The following is a 20,537-nucleotide window of genomic DNA, read 5'->3' as shown; positions in this document are numbered from 1 at the left end:
TGTGTGTTGCTCACTACTTCTTTTTTTTTTTTATTCTTCCCCTTTAAAAACCCCGCTGCCCTGGAGGTGGTATTATCTAGACTCCATGGAAAAAAGTCTTCGGAGTGGGAAGAGACGGGGAGGGGGGCACTAGCCGAGCCTGAGAACAGGGATCATGGCGGCACCTCTCGGACGGGACACTCTACCTGACCACTGGTCGTACGGAGTTTGCAGAGATGGACGGGTCTTCTTTATTAAGTGAGCAGCACTGGGTCTTTAAGCCTACTTTGCGGGGCATTTTTAACTCTCCCTGTGGAAGTCTGTTTTGGCTCTTTTCTTTCTTTTTTTTATTACCCTTCAGTAACAGGTGTCTTTCTTGCAGCGATAAAACTCGTAGCACTACTTGGCTACATCCACGCACCGGCGAGCCTGTTAACTCGGGACACATGATACGATCAGGTAGGCTGCAGATAAATGGTCTGATTTGCGGGATCCCCGGCGGGACACTGTTGCTGCAGCGTGTTTTCTTTCTGTGGTGGGTCCGCTCAGTATGCTCCTTTTTTTCGTCTTGCAGATTTGCCGAGAGGATGGGAAGAGGGCTTCACGGAAGAAGGAGCTAGTTATTTCATCAAGTGAGTGTGTATTTTTTTTATTATTATTATTATTATTATTTTTCCCGTGCATTTTCCTCTAAATCGCTTGTTTCACGTGGACAGGGGATTCTGCTGCTATGCAACACGCGTGGTCTGTTGCAGGTTTGTGAACACTAATTTATCTAAGGAGCTGCATGTAACCTACAGGGCATATGACACAAAAAACACGAAGACACATGGATTAACACAGGGATCTCATTTGATAGGTGAAACCAATTATCTCGGTCTGAGAGGAAAGTAGCAAAGCCTGTGCAGGACAGAGTGAAAGCTATTAAAATTCTCCTCACATCTTCCATGCAGGACCTCTACTCTCCCTCACACTCTGTCTCTCTCTCTCCATTAGATAGGTGTGCAATCTATGTGTGTGTGTGGCAGTGAGTGAGAGACTGTAAAGGTTGCAGGAGAGGGGTGTGACCATGTGGTGACAGAGATGTATGGCATGATTGCATTACTGAAGGGAGGGAGGACTGAATTTTCAAAGTCACACACGCAGAATGATGGAGTTTCCTTTTTGTCAGATGTTCACGCACTTCCCACTTTAACTTCATTATTCATGTTCAAGCTGCACGGTGAATTGCTGGTTAGTGTTTTCCCGGAGCAGAAAGGTCATAGGTCCAAATCTTGATTAGAAAGCGACCTTTGTGTACGAAGTTTGCCTGTTTTGTAGGTGTAAATGTCTGCGTGATATTAAGTCATGTTTGCCTCTGTAATTGACTGACTCTGAAGAGGACAGTTTGTTTTAATATAGACTAAAGTATTGGCAAATGTTTTCTCTAGAATACTGGATTCTGGTTCCAATATTAGACAAAGGAATAACTACATATTACTTTAAAACTTTTTAGACCCCTTTCCCAATTTTTTTCACATTCCAACCACATTTGTTAATATGTTTTATTTGATTTTAAATTATGGACCAATACAAAATAGCACTTCATTTTGAAGCTCTGAGAAATCATAAATGTTTTTTTTTTGTCATTGTTTTAATCAATAAAAACTTTTACTGGTAAAATTAAGCTTTTACCAATTATCTCTGTCTGCACTGGGGGACACAAGTGTTTTCAGCCAATACTTTCTAGCTTTTGTCTTTTATTGTACGTCTCGTCCAGGTGTGCACATACATTTTCAAGTCTTGCCACATATTCACTTGGAATTTGATTAGGTAATTCAAAAACACTGACTATGCTTTGACCAAAACTATTTTATCGTAGTCCTCGATGATTGTTTTGGGTTGTTGTCATGTTGGAAAAATATAGTTTCAAAACATTTTTGGAATTTTCCAGTAGTCTTTTCTTGCCCACCTGTCTTTAACTCAGTTAATATTCCCATAATTTCTTACGTCTTTCCTGCACCACTTTCAGAAGAAAAGAAAGATGTTGGCATTATACTGCCACCATCACGTGTTACTATTGTCAGTATTGCAACCTGTATGATTATTCATCACAATGATTCATCAACATAGCTTATCTAAATTTGCCGTACTCTTAGTTTTCCCCAGTTGTTCCAGACAGAGAACGTGTACTTGTGGCTTTACTTCGACAGAGTGGATAATAGCTACAAATTTGAAGGACTGGTTTTGTGACATAGCATGCACCAGTTTGTAAATTTGAGAGTATAATGAAGAAAAATCTGTAGTAATCTAAGATAGCTATAGATGTTTCAAATCCCTACACTAAAAAACACATACAATGGTGTTGGACAATAAATTTGTTGCTCCTGCCCCGCTTTGCGGGAAGAATAAAAAGCTCTTTGTACTTCTTTATTTGCCTACTTTTTCACAAACAATATGCTTGTGAAGTTGTGGGATATATGGCATCCTAACACTCACGGCTTTGAACGCAGCCTTGTGTTGCCCATTTAGCTCTTTAGAAACGTCATAGTTTGAGAACTTATGGGCTGCTCTTTTGTGACTGTGTTTGGATCACAGTCAAATTATTATTTCCATGTCTGCTTTTTGAGTTTAAAGGAGCAATTTTTCTGCAAATATGCCCTTTTTTCATGTGATTTTTTTCTCTGTTCTTTCTAATTTCTAATCAAATGTATTATACATTCTTTCCCTTAAAGATTAGCCACTTAACCAATCAACTGAGAAAACTGAACTATGATTTTGAAGAGTTTTATGTAGGGAGATATAACTTATTTTACATTTTTTCAGAATGATAAATAAAAAATGGTTGCAGACTTTGCCTTTTTTGTACACCACTCCTACTTTGTTATTCCAGCAGTTTGCTGACCACAGATTCCTAGTTAATTTATTACTGCCCCTTGTTGAAAACATGAGTTAGGTTGGCAGAATAGATTAAAAACAGTCAACAAAGCAGGAAGATCTTAACTGCTTTGGAGCAAGGGAAGCTTTGGGTTGTACTGTCAGGTCAAGATACTTGGCAAAAAGGATAGAGCACAGTGAAGATGGTTTGAGCTGAACAGCTTTTTAAACCCTGATTTGTATTATTAAGACTTGGAAAGGATCAAGACAACTTAAACTTTGGCCCTATTTAGGCACTTAAAATGATTGCAAGTTTCATTTGCCAGAAATGGGTAGTAGAAATTCAGCTTTTTGAAATGTTTTTATTCAGTCTACAAGGATAAGCATCTGTTGTGAATATACTTACATTTCTATTTGTGACTATGATGCTTTGTTTTGTCTCATAATTTTATCCCACTGACAAATCATCCTTATTTGGAAGTTATTTTTGTAATAAATTGCTCAAAACAAGTAAACTGTGCAATATTAGCAGGATGCCCATCCTGATTTTCTTTCTATTACTGAACGGTCCAGAAGGTACACAACAACAAACTCAAGAGCTGAAGTCCACATGCTGCTGCCGTGACAACAGTCTGTAGACATGGTGGTGTGTTGATGGTGGAGTTTAGTTGAGCGGAGGCACAAAGGAAGCATTGTTCGTGCAGCTTGACGGTGGCAGGACTCACGTTTACTCAGCGGGCTGCGGGTCAGCTCACTGCCTGCAGGCCAACGCTGCTTGATTAATGCTTAACAGTGTTGTGGTGAATTGTGGGCTTAGGTCATCCCAGAAATATTCCACCGGTGTTTAGCTTGAGGTACTTTTGATCCAGTGATATTAGCGAACTGATACACTTAAAAATGATAAAGGAAAAGAAAAGAAGCATTACATGTGTGGCAGTAGATTGAAATAGTCTGTGTGTTGCTGTCTTCCTTTGGGAGGACCTCAGAGGAACTGACCCATTTTGAAATTCATGTTCCAAAATCAAGAGAGGAAAGATGGTTTTTGCTGCAGGTCTGTCCGTTGAGATCTTTTAGCCTGGCTAGTACAGATCAACAGAAGCAAGAGAAAGGGAGGAAACAAAAGGCTGAACTTTTAAAAGATACAATGGATACATTTAATTTACTAGGGTGCTAAAGAGCCATACTACTTAAAATCTTACATAGGAGAATAGCTGTCAGGCACAATGTTTGGACCACAGAGGAAAAGCCTTTTAATTAACTTATGAAAAGGAATAAATCACTGTCTAAAATAATTTCCAGGTGAAAGCTGGGGAAGGTGGGGTTTCACATCACCCACACTCACCAAGCATAGGAAATGTGCAATTCTATAGCTCCCTGAGGGGGAAAAAAATGACCCCGCTGAGGTACAATGATGTCCTGTTGAGGACTTGGTTCACATTGTTGAACGATCTCACAATGATGTTGGATAATTCAGCAGTGTTTGATATCCACATCAAAACTTACTGTTTTCACACTACAGAAAAATAACTACCTAACCCTCTTTTTTAACTTTGTTTACTCATCACAGACAAAAACCTCAGTCAATATTTTATTGTTGCCCAAGATTTTTAATGACTATTTATCTTCCTGTAGTCCCACAGCTTATTATGTATTCAGGTTGTGCTTGCGTTTTTGAAATAGCTGACTGTTTTGACCAGAACAGCAGGAGTTAATTAGCCATCAGATGTTTTGGGAGTTTTGAAGCAGAGCTTTTTAAATCCATTGAAAATAAAGCCAAGTATCCCTACAGGCCAGTTATCCCCAAACTGCCTTAATGAAGCTTTCTTTTTCTGCAAACACATCAAATTTATGCCTCATTGCTATGGTCAAAACAACCCTGGAAAATCGGATGTGGGAAACTAGCCCGAACATTGTCTTATGCAGTTTAGAATTAAAAGTTTTCTGCATTAAATGTTTGAGTATACGTTTTTATTGTATTATATGGAGAGATACATTCAACTACGGGGGGACCTGCTCAGTCAAGAAAAATGTGTTTTCTACTGTGTCTACTGCTTTATTTTGTTGAAATTGTATCTTTGACAATTGGTTTAAAGTGTATACTTTCAAAATGAGCAAAAACATCTGTTGTGTTTATGCTGTGTCATTTTAGAGAAGGCACTTGTACCATCGATGTAAGACTTACAGGCATTGCTTAATATGCCAAATATCCTTCTGTTCTTTGTTAAAAAAAAGGCAGTAGGAGCATACTTAGCTTTTTTATATAGAACAAGATGCAGGAGAAATCTTCTAGAGGTCACATAAGTAGTAGTCATTTAATATGTCAGGATTTGACTTTGAACTTAATCTACAAATCACAACAATGTGCTTTACTGGAAACTGATAAGTTAAAAATAGTAAAAGTGTATCAAATTTGGATAATGAAAGTGACATCATGTTTGTGTGGAGGTCTGTGGTTTAGAGGGAAATCGTTTGGAAATATTTGCTGAGTCCAATATGGGCAGTAATGAAGCATGATGGAAGACAAATCAATGAATACCAATGATGGAAAGCAAACTTGCCTAAAGCAGACAAACAAAGGATCAGTGCAAACAGAGTATTAGGTGAAAGCTGATAATTATAAGGTCATTGTGCTCTGAGATTCACTCATTAGCTACCTACTGTGCTGGTAGTGGTTATGCCTCCTTGATAATGATGTTCCTTGTAACAGATGTTTCACCTAATAAGGCTCTCTAACACAACAGCTTTTCTATCTAGTGCATTCCAGTCAAAAAAAATCTATTGATTGAAGAAGAAAAGGGGACTCCTCTTTCATAATAAAGTTTTTTTTATTTTTAGATTTTTAGGTCCAAATATTTATCTTGGACACAAAGTAATTACTTCTAATAGTAGTGATGGTGCCTGTCACTTGATGTGTACTGCATAGCACCAAAAGAAAAATGTTGTATGTGAGCTAGACATCAACTTTCTACTTAAATTCCCATTTGAACTATCTCTTATTTAAATAGTGATTTATCCTGTGATTAGCATACAGTGCTATCATAACCTAAAACATCTTCAACAACATGACAAGTATCTCTGTCATATGACCAAACATCAAGTTAATATCCAGTATGGTAATAGGAGATTATCAGCACTTGCAAGTTTTCATTAAATGGTTTAGGACTTTTTTTTAAAACATTATTTCCTTTTTTACCTTTGCAAACTGTAATTATACATAATGTATATTCCATACATTATGTAGTTTTGCTAAGATCAGGACATCCAATCTGTACAGCTGCAATCTGCAAAGTGTCCACATAGGCTGTTCGTGGTTTGCTTTTCAAACGACAAACAGCCTAAACATAAATTCTATGTTTAATAAATTAAACATACAATTTATTTCATTTTATTTATTATCATTATTGTTTCTGCAATTCTGATACTGCCTCCGTCAGGTGTACGTCTTGTAGCTCAACCTTTTTTCCACAAGTGCAGTTTTGTGTGTGGAGATAGTTTGATCTTGCTGCTTTTCTTCCTTTAGCATTTTTCTTCATTTTTTTGCTGATGCTGACTATCAGCAAAACATACAAGATATTGATGGTTCAGTCAGAATATCCTTGCCTTATCTGCAAAAGTAAAGGTGCATTTCATTTCAGTAAGCATAGAAGAGCTGCAAGGCTTTTTAAACATTTGACATGTTTGGTGATGGCAAGTAGCAGACCTCATGAGACTAGATATCATCCTTAGTTTATGCAATGTGAAACTTCTGAATAGTTCCAACAGATAAGTTTGTGTTTTCACATTTTGAACCCTTTTCAAAATCCCCCAGTCTTTACTTTCTCATTGCATGTAGTGTAGTCAGTTATAATACTGTGCATTAGTGAGAGCCTGTATGGCTGTAAAAAAAAAAAAAAAATATATATATATATAAAATCCCCATAATGTTTCACATTTGAAGATCTCTTTGTGTCCTTTTTGTTTTCTGAGGCAATATGAATCCTCCCTTGGGGTCACGATGATATAAAGCAGCGCTGTGTTGTCAATGTCATGTCCAGAGTGAGTTATTATGAAGCTTAAATAATGCACTGTCCTGTTCAGGCCTTCAAAGAGAGAAAACAAAGAGCAGATTTAGTGTCTAGTACAGTAGAAGTTTGTTCTGCAGGATAGGCGGGAAGCTTTCCATCAGGCCTTGTCATGACTTGCAGTATTTAGTCCAGGAACCGGCAATGAATGACTACATTAAGAGCTGTGGACCTGATGTGCGCTCTGTGTGATGACATACGTTATTTGTGATGAGTCAGTCGCTGTCTGTATGGCAGGTTAAGAAAGTCAGAGCTGGAGCTGCAGGAGTCAGAGTGGAGACAGAGCAGAGGAGATGCCCGAGCTAGGATGGGGACCTGCTGCTTTAGTTGCATGCCTCTGGGTTTGGGGATCAAGTCGGCTGATCACGAGACAGAGGTGCAGCCCCACAGTTTGGAGGAGAAGAAGAGGCAGGCTGAGGAAAGGTAACTGGATTACAGACATTTTGCTAAGTAAAACTTAGGTTCAAGCTTAGTGTTTGCATGAAAATAATTTGATGCAACAATGTCCAACAAATCTGAATTCAGCTGAGTAGACGAATCATAAAAAAAAAAAAATAATGCAACTTATATATTGTAGGAAACTGTATTTATTTAGCTTTAGTTGGCATTTCTCACAGTCTTGCTGTTTATGAATCAATCTTTGTACTTAAAATGATTCAGTTATCTTTCACAAAGACAGAGTTTGTTTACTCTTTCTTTTATAGATTTTTGACAGAAGTTGTTTCTGCCGCATTCTGTCAGAATCTTAGTGGGACGGGAGCCACTGCAGAATAAAGCGGGTGTTACTCCTCTCTCATTTGCCCTTAAGGATGGAAATAAAATTGGTTTGTTCCCACAAAATTGCTAGATACATGGCATTAAAAAATGACATAGACAACATATCAATACCTTTTGTGGGGTGTTTATTATTGTGGATAAAAATATTTCATGGTTGTATTAACAATGACATGCAATAGAAATCATTATCTGGAGAAAAATACTGCACCTTCCTTTTCTGTTTCCTGTATAACCAGTGGTGAAATTTTCAATAACAATAAATCAAAATGTGCTGTGTCTCTCTCTCTCTCTCTCTCTCTCTCTCTCTCTCTCTCTCTCTCTCTCTCTCTCTCTCTCTCTCTCTCTATATATATATATATATATATATATATATATATATATATATATATATATATATATATATATATATATATATACACACACACATATAAATGTGTGTGTGTGTAATAAAATAAAAATCTAGCAAAAAGATCCTTTAATTTTGTCTGATCTACAACACTCTGTAAATTAGACCCCTTGCTCCAAATTAATGGAGGAGGGAAGGATATTATGGAAAATTGACACTTTTAAGCTTTATATCATGTTATATTGTTATTCCCTCATCAAAACCATACCTGGAGTGTCGATTTGTTGACATGCATGTTTGAGAAATACTTGAATCTCCTATGACAGTCATTTGGGCAGCCTAAATGCCCAAATGACTGTCACAAAGCAGTGCCTAATTCCACAAATCTCCTCCCTGGAGCTTTTGAGTTTAGTAAAAAATCACATAAAGCTAAAAAAACCAAAACATTTACTATAATGTGAAATTGGGATAATGTTTCTGTTGGTATCAAAACTACTACCCACATAGAGGAATCTGCACCACTTTTTGCCATTTTTATGGTTTATAGTACTTATGAAACAACATTGTAATTGATCAAAATCAGATCTCTCAGGTGAGAAAACTAGAATTAAATTTGGACCAGAAAAAACCTGGTTGTTGCATTTATGTCGATAACTGTAAATGTGTTTATACTACACTCTTTTTTTCCTAAAGGGTCACCAAGATTGACCTTGGGCTAGACTCTAGAGAGCCATCCATCACTGAGAAATAAATTTTCTTGCATCAAAAGTAACACAGTCACATTCCTCTGGTGTTTCTGGACTGTGGGAATGCCTGTGAACAATCAGGAAGACCATTTGATCAGTGGAGTTGAACCCAGGGTCTGTTGACAGTGATTAGTACTGAGACACATTTTTGAAATAATTTTGAGTAGCTGTAACAGCTTCAAGAAGGTGTAAAGAAGAAAAAAGTCATGCATAGCACATTGTGCGAATTATGGTCTAAAATCCAATCTGAAAAAGCAAGTGATGGTAATATCATATTTCTGAAGAGTGAAATAAACACTGTTACTGTTTTTTTTCTTGGCAATGTAACAGAGTGACAAATACCTAACTGTAAAAAAACAACTCTGTTATTATTATTGTTGTTATTATTATGAACTTTCCTAAATCAACAAAGAATTAGCCAACTTCTTTGTCTCTAATCCTCACTGAATATGTTGTTGTAGATGCTAATGTTATTAAACTGAATTAATAACTCTTCTACCAGTAATTATTCTTTTACTGTTCATCATGTATATTTCAAAATATGTGTATACTATAGTGACATCAAGCTGCCAAATGGCAAACTGCAAGTAAGTAAATAGTCTCCTTAGCCCAATCAAATTTAAGTGTGAGAGAGATATGTACTTCTTCACAAACGAGATACAAGATCACTGTTATAGAGCTCAGTGTTAGATTAAAAATGCATCAGTGAGTTGGCGGGAAAATTACCTCCTAATAGTTTCTGATTCGAATGAATACAGAACAGAAACACTATTTAGCTCTTCACAGTTCTAAACTGAGTAAAGCAGAAAAGAAAACAATAGATTGCATATCTACTAATAAATCTTCTTAAAGATTAAAATCTGCAGTACATGGGCTTTGTACATTTTTGGATGCTAAAAACTGTCATCACTTCACAAACTTATATTTAGCAGCTAATGAACAGAATAAATAAGCTCCAACAATGTCTCTCTCAGTATCACTTAATTGCATTTTGCTATCATCATCAATGGAATATCGAGCGTGAATAAGATAAATTAATACATTGTTCTGGCCAACTCTAGTCAGCACAGATGTGACGGGCAAATGTAATTTCACTCTCTGCAGCATTATTGAACACACTGACCACACAGCTGTGTTATTCCTTGCGGCTCTATTCAATGTAATTTTCTTTGCAAATATACAGCCCATCTCTAACTGCGTCTCATTCCAATATACTTCTCTTTTGCTGTGATTATGTCAACTTTGCACATTTTGCATAACTCTTATTGATCCATCATTGGTCTTAAATCTGAAAAGTAAAATTAAAACTGGTGTTAGTGACAGTGTACTCTCTGTGTACTGGACATGGTTAAATTTTGCAGAGTTGTGCATGAAAGAGGTGTGGCACTTCTCTTTTTTTGTAGCCACTAGAAGACCATGCTGTGTACTATATGTTTTCATGGCAAATAATTAATTTCTACAAGATGTCTTTTAGTATTTTATCAAAATGCTTTAGCATTCTCTCCCTTTTAAGGGTTACTATACAGTTAAGCTCAGATTTATTGATTATTCACTAATATAAATGTGTTGAAAATGGCCCAGCCAGAGCCCGACTTGAATCTGATAGAGGACCATGTGAAGAGAGCTAAACATTAGGGTAATGACCAGAAGGCCACTGTCGTCAAAATACCAGTAGAAACATTAAACAAACTGACTATGATCAGCAATCATAAGATGGGTTAATTACTATAGTATGAATGCAATTTTTTTTTTGCACTGATTATTGAGAATTGCCTAAATAATTTTCAACATGCCATTTTTTAGCAATATCTAATATCCTTTTACATGGTTTTATCTTTTCAGGGATTCTTGCCTGAAAATAATTTGAGATGTAAATATAGTGATTAACCCTTGTATTCTGAAGTGTGAGATATAGACTATGTCATAAGCATTAAGGCTGAAGTCAGGATCCCTGGTATGTGGCCTTTAGAAATGAAGTTCCTATAAGAAACAATAGATAGAAAGATATGATAGATAAGGTAGATATAGATATATAATGCAGTGACTTGGCTGTCTATCGAACCGACCTGCACCACCTTCATCCATCCCTCTGCTTCCATCTAAAGGTCTGTCTGTGGATTATTGAACCGTCCTTCCAGCAGCTCGAGCTGCCACTCAGTTTTTCTCTCCATCCTTTATCCCTTGTTCCCACTGGCCGTCTGGATGGGATCTGATAAAGTTGACTCGGGGTGAATCAGAGGGCTCTGGTTGCAGTCAGAGACCAAGGTCAGCACTTTTCTGGACAACGCAGCGAGGTGATTACTACTCATCTATGACAGCCATAGACAGTGGGAGGTTTGGTCCGTCCCGTTTTCCTCGGTTTCCAGCCTCTGTTATGTTTTTTCTCTTCCTACTAGCTAGGTAGAGCTGGGTTTTGTACGTGTTGGGAGTGTCTCTGTGTTGTCAAGAGTTAAGAGGGAGATAGGGCTGAAACAGCAGATCTTCTTCTCTCTGACACTCCTCTCTGTGGCCTTTCCAGCACACTCACCAAGCTGATTCAGTTTCAATGCGTAAAGCAAGCTAAAAGAAACACTTCTTATTGTCGGGAACAGAGACTGGTACTTAGAAATGGATCTTGTTTTTTCATTGACTGGTGAGTACCAACATGTACTGATAAAAGATTTTACAATTTTACTATTAGCTATTTAAAGAAGCTGGCTAAAGACAGTGATAAGTGACTAATACAGCTGCTCTGCTATACTCACAGAAGCTAGCCAGTTCATAGCTATTTTACTAAAGCTATGTTATGTGTATCTGTGTTCTGCATTTGAAATATTAATTCCTTCAATGTCTTTTCATTTACACGTTAGTAACATTTCTTTGGTGTTTTGTCATTGTTTATTTCATAATACCAGTTAGACGCTTATGTACTGTCACTTTAAGAATTTACATTCATGTTTTGATTCTATCAATACCTTTAACTTTTAGGCGGTTTTAAAGATAAGAATTTTACTCGTAAAGTGAAAACAGATTAAAATGAATGTGTATAATTGCAATATGTAGTGCAAACATAGTAGTTAAATATGAAGGGAGTTTTCAGTATCCAGCACTGCCTAGGGCAGTTCACATTAACTGGTAATGTTTGGAAAATGTGTAAATGGAGTTTGCTTCATAACTTCAGTGTGTTGTGAGTGTGACAAAAGCTGGTTTTGTATTTACACTATTGTTGAGCTTAGCTTGTGGTCAGAAATTGTGATTTTCCAGCTCAACTTAAAATGTTTTTCACCAACCTCAGTCTCAAAATTAAATTTGGCCTCTTCATAGAGGCCACACTTACAAAGACAGCTGCAGTACATAACTCTTTATTTGCACTTCTGATATTATTCATTTAAATTAGTCACACACAGTATTAATTTAAAGGATTTCTGGGCATGTTCCTACAGAAAAAGAGAAGTTTGTTGCTGTGCTAAGATTTTTGTTTTATTATTATTTGAACTTGATTCATTTAGGTGTGAATCAAGTTCAAATAGGCTGTGGATAGACTAGAACACAGTCTATTCAGCTTTCAGTGCTTTTAGAGAACAATTGGCATTTTATTGTTTTACATAGCGCCCTTGATTTCAATTGATGGCTGATTAACAGGCTTTTACTGAATTGCTGTCTTCTGAATCAGTTATGTTAAAACAGAGAAACATCTAAATCGTGCAGGGCAATGTGTCTTGAGGACCAGCTTTGGGAAACACTGGTGCAGCCTACCACTAACACAGAGTGAGACGTTTAAGGGCTCGGGAATTTTTGCAGGCGTTTTGAGTTAATTAGCTGATTAGAGTATGACACATCGAGTTTCCAATAATGACCTTTTTCACAACATTCTAATTTTCTGAAACGTTTAGTTACTGGACAGACAAAGGTTTGGGATATATCCAAACCTGTTTAATAGGTTCTGTATAATATATTTTTCACAATCTGAAATAACTGACTAGTAATATTGCACTTTTATGCAATATTCAACTGTTTTGAGGCAATAGTAAATCTTTAAAAAGTAACTGCATAGAAGTCATTGGATTAATTAGTAATATATATTTTGCTTTGAAGAATGAGGGGGTTGAAAGTGAAATGATCAAATTTGAAACAGCAGATCTTCTAGCATATAAGAAGATAGGTAGCATATAAATAGAAGTGAAAGTTTGCACAAAGTTTTATAATTTATTGCATTTGTTTTATTTTTTACCATAGATAATGGTACAGTTAGACTCAAAATTATTTATGTCCCTTGCAGATTTAGATTTAAAACTATTATTTAATCACAAAGTTTGATTCTGAAAGGAAATGATGGAGGCATCTCTCACAAAAAGAAAATAAAACCATTTAAAAGGAGTTTTGATTTTTGAACAAAATAGTTCATCTGTTTTTTTTACATGTTATTTAAAAAGTGGCATGTACAAAATGATGTAGTTTTTTTTTTAGATAACCAATTGAAAAGTCTGTTTTGACAATAGAGCAATCAAACTCTTAACTGCTGACCAGCTTCTTGCATCTTTCCATTGGAATTTGAACAATTTAGTTTTGGGGATGAGCTCCAAGTTCTTGAGTTGGAAGTCCTCCTTGCCATCACCCTGATATTGAGCTCCGTACACTGACGCTCAGTCAAGTCTAAACATTGGCTGGGCTACTCTGCAACCTTAATATTACTACCTGACAGAAGAAACTGGTTGATAAAATCAAAAGATTACTTCAAACCTAAATCTGCTAGCGTTGTAAATCGTTTTACTCTTAATTATCTAATAAAGAGTATCCATTTATCCATTTATATGTAGGATTAGTGAAATTTGGGCGATTGATCACCATGACTAGTCTCCATTCCAAAATGCCATTTCTATTTTGATTTATAAAAACAAGTCTAGTAGCTGTTGTGCGGAGTAGCTGAGTGTTGTGATATGTAGCTTTGCAACAAAATCCTTAACAATCCATAATGTATAAGATCATTTCACTGCAGATTCTCTTTCAGCTGTTGTTATTCAACTGAAATTGGAGGATTTGCAGCCACATTGAATCACATCCAGATAATGTACATTGGACTTAAAAAAAAGTTTTATAAAAATAAGTTTAAAATATACAGTTAACAGCATGTGATAACAGGAAAATATTCCCCCAAAATGTTTTTCTTTAATCCCTTTGTAGATCCTTGTTTTCCGGAGGAATATTCATAACTGGTTCTACATTACGTATGATTTTAGCCTCTTTAAGATAATCTTTTTTTTTAACACATTTCCTTTTTTCATATAGTTAAAATAATCACAACAGATGACTAATGTGCAGTTCAAATGGCCATTAAGCACAGGGATCTGTCAGACTGGTGCCGTGATCACATTGCTGACGAGGTTTTTACTTGCTGTGTGAGAGCCGCGACTCCTGAGGTATGTTAACGAGATGTGAAGGAGAGCGTGGTGAAGATGGATGAGAAGGAACAGCAGAGGATGAAAGTTTGCTGAGGGCAACACAGGACCAGGGCACCAGCAGATGGATGTACCCCTCCCTTCCTGTGCATGTGTGTGAATGCAGGTATTGTCACTTTAATCTGAACTCCCTGAGTCCTTAGAGGTTGTGGAAGACATTTTTCATCTATGGCAGAGGTTCCCATATCAGCTGATAGAAGACGTTTGTGGCATGACGGAGTCATCAGTCTCCTCAGCTGTTGGGTCATAACCCGGCATTCACTTCCATTTCTCATGTTTTTTTTTTCTGACTTGCACTCCTCTGTTCATCTCATTTGGATGAATCTGGCAGCATTTCCTGTTTAAGCTGTTTACAGAGATCCTCTTGGATAGCAAAGCTCTGCTGTGTAATGTGAAAAAGGAACAGAAAAACCCATGTTGCATTCAAAATAATTTTGAATGTAACATGCAAAAACTCACATTTTTGAAAGGAAAGTTAAGCATTGTACAGAAAATAAATGTATTTATTATCCCAAATCTTAGCTGTTAAAGATAGAAAAGTTTAACACTCATAACTTAAATTATTCCTGCATTCCTTCCTACTTTACTTCCTTTCCTCGTCCTTGTTCTCTGAGTTTCTGCTGTGGATTTCCCGCATAACTGCAGAGGGAATGAAGCAGAAAGAGTGTCCAGTTCAGGGAGGTGCACACACAGCAGAGCTCTGCTGAGGGACGCATTCATTACAGAAGTAGGCGTAAGGAGAGAAAGAATACAATTACTAGAAGGGAATAGACATTTAAATATTATTTTATAGATTAAGGTTAGTGATTTTTTTTTTTTCTATTTGTGCTTTTGAACTTCATCCAAGATCGATCTGTGTGGTTGAATGGCCATAAAACCCCCAATCACTGGTGTATGCGGCTCTCAGAGAGGAGGGACAGTTTGGCGATTGTGTGTATTTTTAGCTCCACAACACAGGAGAGGCGGGAAGCAGGTTGTTTTGAATGAATTGATGCCACGGAGCACAGCAGAGGACGTCAGCATCAGCAGCACTACCAGCTGGGAGAAGTGCACACACACACACTCAAGCACCACAGAGACGAGCACAACACGGCAAATAGCAGACCTGCAGCTAACATGCTGGGCAAGCCAGGACAATCGAGCTCCCACGCCCCTTACAAGAGGCGGCCAGAGTGCGGGGCGACTCGCAGGTGTGTATCCCAGCCCCTCTACTAACACATATGTAGGACTGAACTGCCACTGAAACGCTTAGGAAATGTCTGCTAAAGCTGTCCAGCAGCTGCGGGGTAAAAAGTGCTTTGGCTTGCATGCCGGTAAAGTGGCTGTATGCGGATTGTCTGCTGGAGGGAGCATTTACATGCATGCTGAAATGTATCTCTCATTTGTTGTTGCAACAACAAATCAAGGCTGCTGTTTCTCTCTGTCGCCTGCAGAGAGTTTATCAATGTGTACCAAGCAAGCTGTCCTTTCAGGAATGAGAAGAGAGCTGCTCACTGCAGTGCCTCATGATCCCAGGACACTGATATGTGTGTTGATGTAAGCACAACTATGATCTCTAAGGTTATGATGGTTAGTGAGGGATGCATCTGTAGCCCGAATGGTCTGTTGCAGAGGGTTGATGCAGTATTTCCCTTATCTGAGTAAACCAGGGAGACAGCTTTCAAAGGAATGTGCCTCTTAATATGGGACTGCATTGCAATCTTCTTGATGCTAGTAGTCAGCACCAACCCTCACCACAACCTCCATACACACAAAGAGAGATGCACATAGGTTATTGATACTTGCACTTTCTACATCTTCTGCACATTATCCATATGATGTACATTTGAACTGAGTCAAGGGACGGAAATGAAAAGTTTGTGCACCAGCTACTGCAACTGAAAATAAACTTTTTACCAGCACCTCAACATTTTTACAAGTCACCATTTGTTTCTTAGATTCTTTGAGAAAATATTTGTGTTGGTTCCGAAAATAAATGTGTTCATTAAAATATCTCATGGTTATGTTTTCAATTCAGTAAAAGATAAAGTACATTAAAATAACTTTATCAATTTGCCATGCGTGTGTACCCTTACAGAGAGATTCAAGTGGTAGTTTCCTCCTTTGCCAATTTTTGCCACAGTTTTTCACCTATGTTTTGCTACTTCTTCCTGTTCAAAATGGGGGTACTAATTGGCAAACTGGTGAATTGATGAATTGAATTGAAAATCAACGATTTTAGTTGATTTTGGTTCTTCACAGATGCATTGCTGCCCATGACGGGTCACATGTAAAAACTGAAACCTATTCTCCTGCTTGAACCCAGTGGCACTGCTTGAGAAATGATCACATAATACACTGGTATTAACTGGCTGAGTTGCCTTTTCACCATTGGAACTTGCTCAATTTCAGCTTCCTTAAAGATAAAGCAAACATATTTTTCTTCTTATATCTATTTGCGTGCTAAGCTTTAGCATCATTTGAAATAAACCCAAACATATATTCCAACTATGGACCATTTATATACTGATTCTTGGGTCAAATACGTAAACTCTTTAGGTTATGAGGTGAAAAGGCCTATTAACATATAAAGCCTATTAACATTCTGGCAGCGTCTTGTTGTCAGCTGAAGCGATAAGGTTACTTGGCCAATTTATCATTCGTGCGTATTCTCTCCCGTCGGTGAGCCCTCCTGCTGTTCTCTCAGCCTCACAGGCAGAGAACTCGGAACACCATACTGCAAAATTTCACCTGTAATCAGCAAGTAATGGATGACCATTTGGGCCAGCTCCCATCAATACTGTTTTCCCTGAAGTATATATAGCTATAAGTATATTAAGCTAATATGTTCTTTCTTTTGACCTCTTGTCATTTTCCTGGAGGTCTTTGTTCAGTGTTCTTTTTTATTGATAAAATGATGGTCAGCTATGATACTGGTGTGGTCCTCTGAACATATGATTTAGTGTTTACTCAGTGAAGTTTACTCAAGCTCACCTAAGCAAGATTTTTTTTTATTTAATCAGTATGAAATACAACTAAAGGTTGCTGGGATTTATTTACTGTAATTGCTAGCCTAACATGGAGGTCATGCCTTTGCCTCAGCATCTGAATCACTCCATCCTGGAAAAACGACATTCATAAAAGGTACCGTGCGCTGATAATAAGCGAATACAGGAGAGAGGAGGTGACCTCTCCCTAACTACAGACATGCTGCACATTTCCAGGGAGACTTGATACTTCCTACGTATCCACATGATCATGACACAGATGGTTCAAGTTAAAAGGGCAAGTATTCACTTTAAATGAGCACTATAACCTTTAAAATTCCCCACACTGTGATTTAGATCAGCCTGTGAGTGGGATTGAAATTCCAGGGAAGGGATGTTTCCTGAAAGCCAGTTGGGGTTTTCAGAGCTTGTGTGCCGCTTGCACCCCCACCTCTGTCCTATACCTATACGACGCCTGCAAGCTTTTCTGCAGACGGCTAAAATTAGCCTTTAATTTCTGTTACCCTCTCCTGGCCAAGTGGAGCATGATTTATTTAATCCCTCCGTTTAATTCCCTTGTAAAAGCGATAATGTGATAGCTGCTATCCTTTGAGGTGTGGGTGGGCCTCAGACTTTGGGTTTAAATTAGAAAAAAAAAAGGCTATGCACTGAAACGATACTAAAGAAAAGGTCATTTACCGGAAAGTTTTACCTGCTTTTACAACTTTGTAAGTTTTTTTTTTTTTTTTGCATTTGGAAGGGTAGTGTGTGTCAGATCTTTGGTGTGGCACAGAGGTGTTTCTATCACCATTCAGCATTGCAGTCATGGAATAGCTGCATGTTGTTGTTACTATGTGCATCATGGTAATGTAAAGCCCCAGTGGGAGTGTGTTTGGTGGCTGCGCTTCATCTGTTTCTGTGTCTTTGGTGCTCAGGTTCTGTAATGACAAGCACAAGGGGAGAGTTCCCTCTGAGGTGTTTGTGAACACAGGTAGCCTAGATTCAACACTCTCACTGACACACGCGTACACACAGTCTTTATGTTTCACAAAGGAGAGATTGTAAGTGGAGAGGAAGGCATTTGTCTGTCTTAACAAGAGATCAGAGATCTATTTGTTATTCTCTGCTGATAAAGTCTTATAGACAAGCTGTGCACGCTTGAGCTGGTAAAAAGATTGGGCTGTTGCTGTAAAATGTGCTGCTCTGTTTCCGGCTTGGGGTCATGGCATGTAAACTGGCTCTTTTAACACACACTGAGTGGGTTTTCTCTAAATTGCACTGACAGAAAATAGATTTTTGGGTTCAGCAGTGGGTAGTTTTAGCAAAACATCAACACTTTGCACCTGCCTTATCGCATTAACAACCTTAATGGGGCTAAGGACAATAAGCTTTGCTTCTTCTCACTGCTTTTTGAATATGTTAGCTATTTTCTTTGGTTATGGTGTTCTATAGTTATTGTGCTTCCATAAGCTTCATTTTGGTATTGTGAGATGTATGCTCTTTTGTAACAAGTGGGAAGCTAGGTATTATTAGCATTTTCTTTGATAGAAAATGAGACACATTTATGACGTCAACCTTACACTACCGATGTGTGTTGCTCTTAAGTATTGCCATTTACTCACAATTCTGTTTTACAATTAGAAATGACTTCTTTTTTTTCTTACTGTTTTAATAATGTTGATGGTTTCATGGTTTTCATTTTCTTTATTCTGGGTTAGTTTGCAATCATACTATTCACTTAGGAATCTAAAACAATATAATGTTATAAAAGAACCACGTGAATAGAGTGAAACATGTATGTAATTTCTTTTGTTTTTTAAACCAAGTAAATTCTTTTTGCAATATATTCTGACTGTAAAGGGATCAGCCAGTAGCATGTTTTTAATTGCAGTGTAGATGTAGCGTGAGATGCTTGACTGCTGCTGGGAGGGACTGTTGTGCAAAGACTTGACCACCTACAGTATTTGAGATTTGGGAGTGGGGATGAATGAGCCACTTTTGAGAAATAGTAGCAATGAAGGGGACAACAGTGAGTCAACTATGAGCGTAACTAGGCAAAAACTGTAGAGCTATTTCCATTCTTTCTTTAAAATAAGAGTATTTGAAATGAAGAGTCATACTTAAAGTACTCGCATTAAACCAGAGTTGATGCAGTGACTAGTGTTGTGATTTAAACTCGACGGACCAAAAGCGTGTGAGCACACGAGCAGGAAATCAGCCACACAGAATAATCAGAGTTTACTTTTTTTATTCTTTTTTAGCACTAGAAAAGAGAGACGCTTACCCTCACAGGCTAATTTGTTGTGGAGTGAATATAACCGAAATTATACAGCATCTGATCAAAAACGGACGATCCATTCCCTATATCTAAGACACGCCTATTGGTCGCCTGATGTGTTACGTCAGCTTAAGTTTCCATTTCTACAAAGGCCTTTGTGTGAAAGTGAAACATGCCATGTGTGTAAAAACCTGTGAGTGTGTGTCCTTGATAAGCGTCTCAACACTAGGTAGCACATTTTAAACAGACTATTGTTAGACTTCTCTTAATGTTGTGAGATCTGGTCACCCCGACTTACGGTGCATATTTTAACGCCTACCCCAAACCCAAAACGAAGGTTAGATTCCTTTGTTGTCATTTTACTGACCAGTGGTTCGTTAGATTTTATTCTACTGATGTCTCTCTGCGTTACATTTGAATCCAATTGGTCTTTCTAATACTAGTTTAACTATAACGACACAAGTTGTCATTGGAATGAACTGATCTGATTATAATTGGATTTAAATCAGTCATGTTTGTTTTTGTGTTAAAATACTGACATGGTTTGTACTGTTGACATTATGCTTTGTGAATAGACTGTACTAATTATAAGAAATTATCATCATTACTTTTTGTGTATGGCTGTGTGTGCTGCAAAGGGCAGTGACATAACAGTGGGATTTGGCTCAATGGTGCAAAGGATTTAGACATGTTTTACAACATGAGCTGCTAGACGATCCACTGGCTGCTTATCTGTTCTGTCTTTTTGAATAAAACTACTGGCAAGCAACATTTTTATTTTTCATTCAGTGCACAGGGAAACAGGGATTAGCCTGGTGAGGATAATCCCTAAGAACACAATGGAGTTGAGCTATGCCTGTCTTGATTTGCTTGTTCACATTATAAGTAGCACACAGTTAAGGAATGCAAAATGGAGGATGGGGGGTCCCCTCTTCAATTTTAGAATATTTCATTACGTAACCAAACTTTTAATATTTGAAATTGTAGTTTTGTGCCGTGTCATCACTTCACGGTGATAAGCAATCTCATGTTTCTGCATTGGGGAGTGCTAAAATAGAAAATATTATTCAAAACAAGCAAGGGATTATAGTTC

General features: G+C 37.6%; 1 protein-coding gene across 12 annotated transcripts in view; it reads left to right on the top strand.

Annotated features, from left to right (window-relative positions):
• The first annotated feature begins 95 nt into the window (after positions 1-95).
• LOC102216416 (pleckstrin homology domain-containing family A member 7) overlaps positions 96-20,537 on the top strand; it is an 80,684-nt gene continuing 60,242 nt past the window's right edge. For 7 of the 12 annotated variants that reach the window (XM_023332176.1, XM_023332181.1, XM_023332178.1 and 4 more), the window contains exons 1-4: positions 96-237; positions 362-438; positions 554-611; positions 696-734. In XM_023332176.1, coding sequence (XP_023187944.1) covers positions 155-237; positions 362-438; positions 554-611; positions 696-734 — 257 coding nt within the window. In that variant the 5' untranslated portion in view covers positions 96-154. Of the gene's footprint in view, positions 238-361; positions 439-553; positions 612-695; positions 735-7,161; positions 7,320-15,138; positions 15,391-20,537 lie in introns of those variants that run through there. The other 5 variants (XM_023332185.1, XM_023332184.1, XM_023332174.1 and 2 more) reach the window with 3 other exon arrangements.

The sequence above is a fragment of the Xiphophorus maculatus genome, chromosome 4 (assembly GCF_002775205.1).
Source record: "Xiphophorus maculatus strain JP 163 A chromosome 4, X_maculatus-5.0-male, whole genome shotgun sequence".
NCBI classification, from domain to species: Eukaryota; Metazoa; Chordata; class Actinopteri; order Cyprinodontiformes; family Poeciliidae; genus Xiphophorus; species Xiphophorus maculatus.
This window is presented reverse-complemented; position numbering and strand designations above follow the sequence as displayed.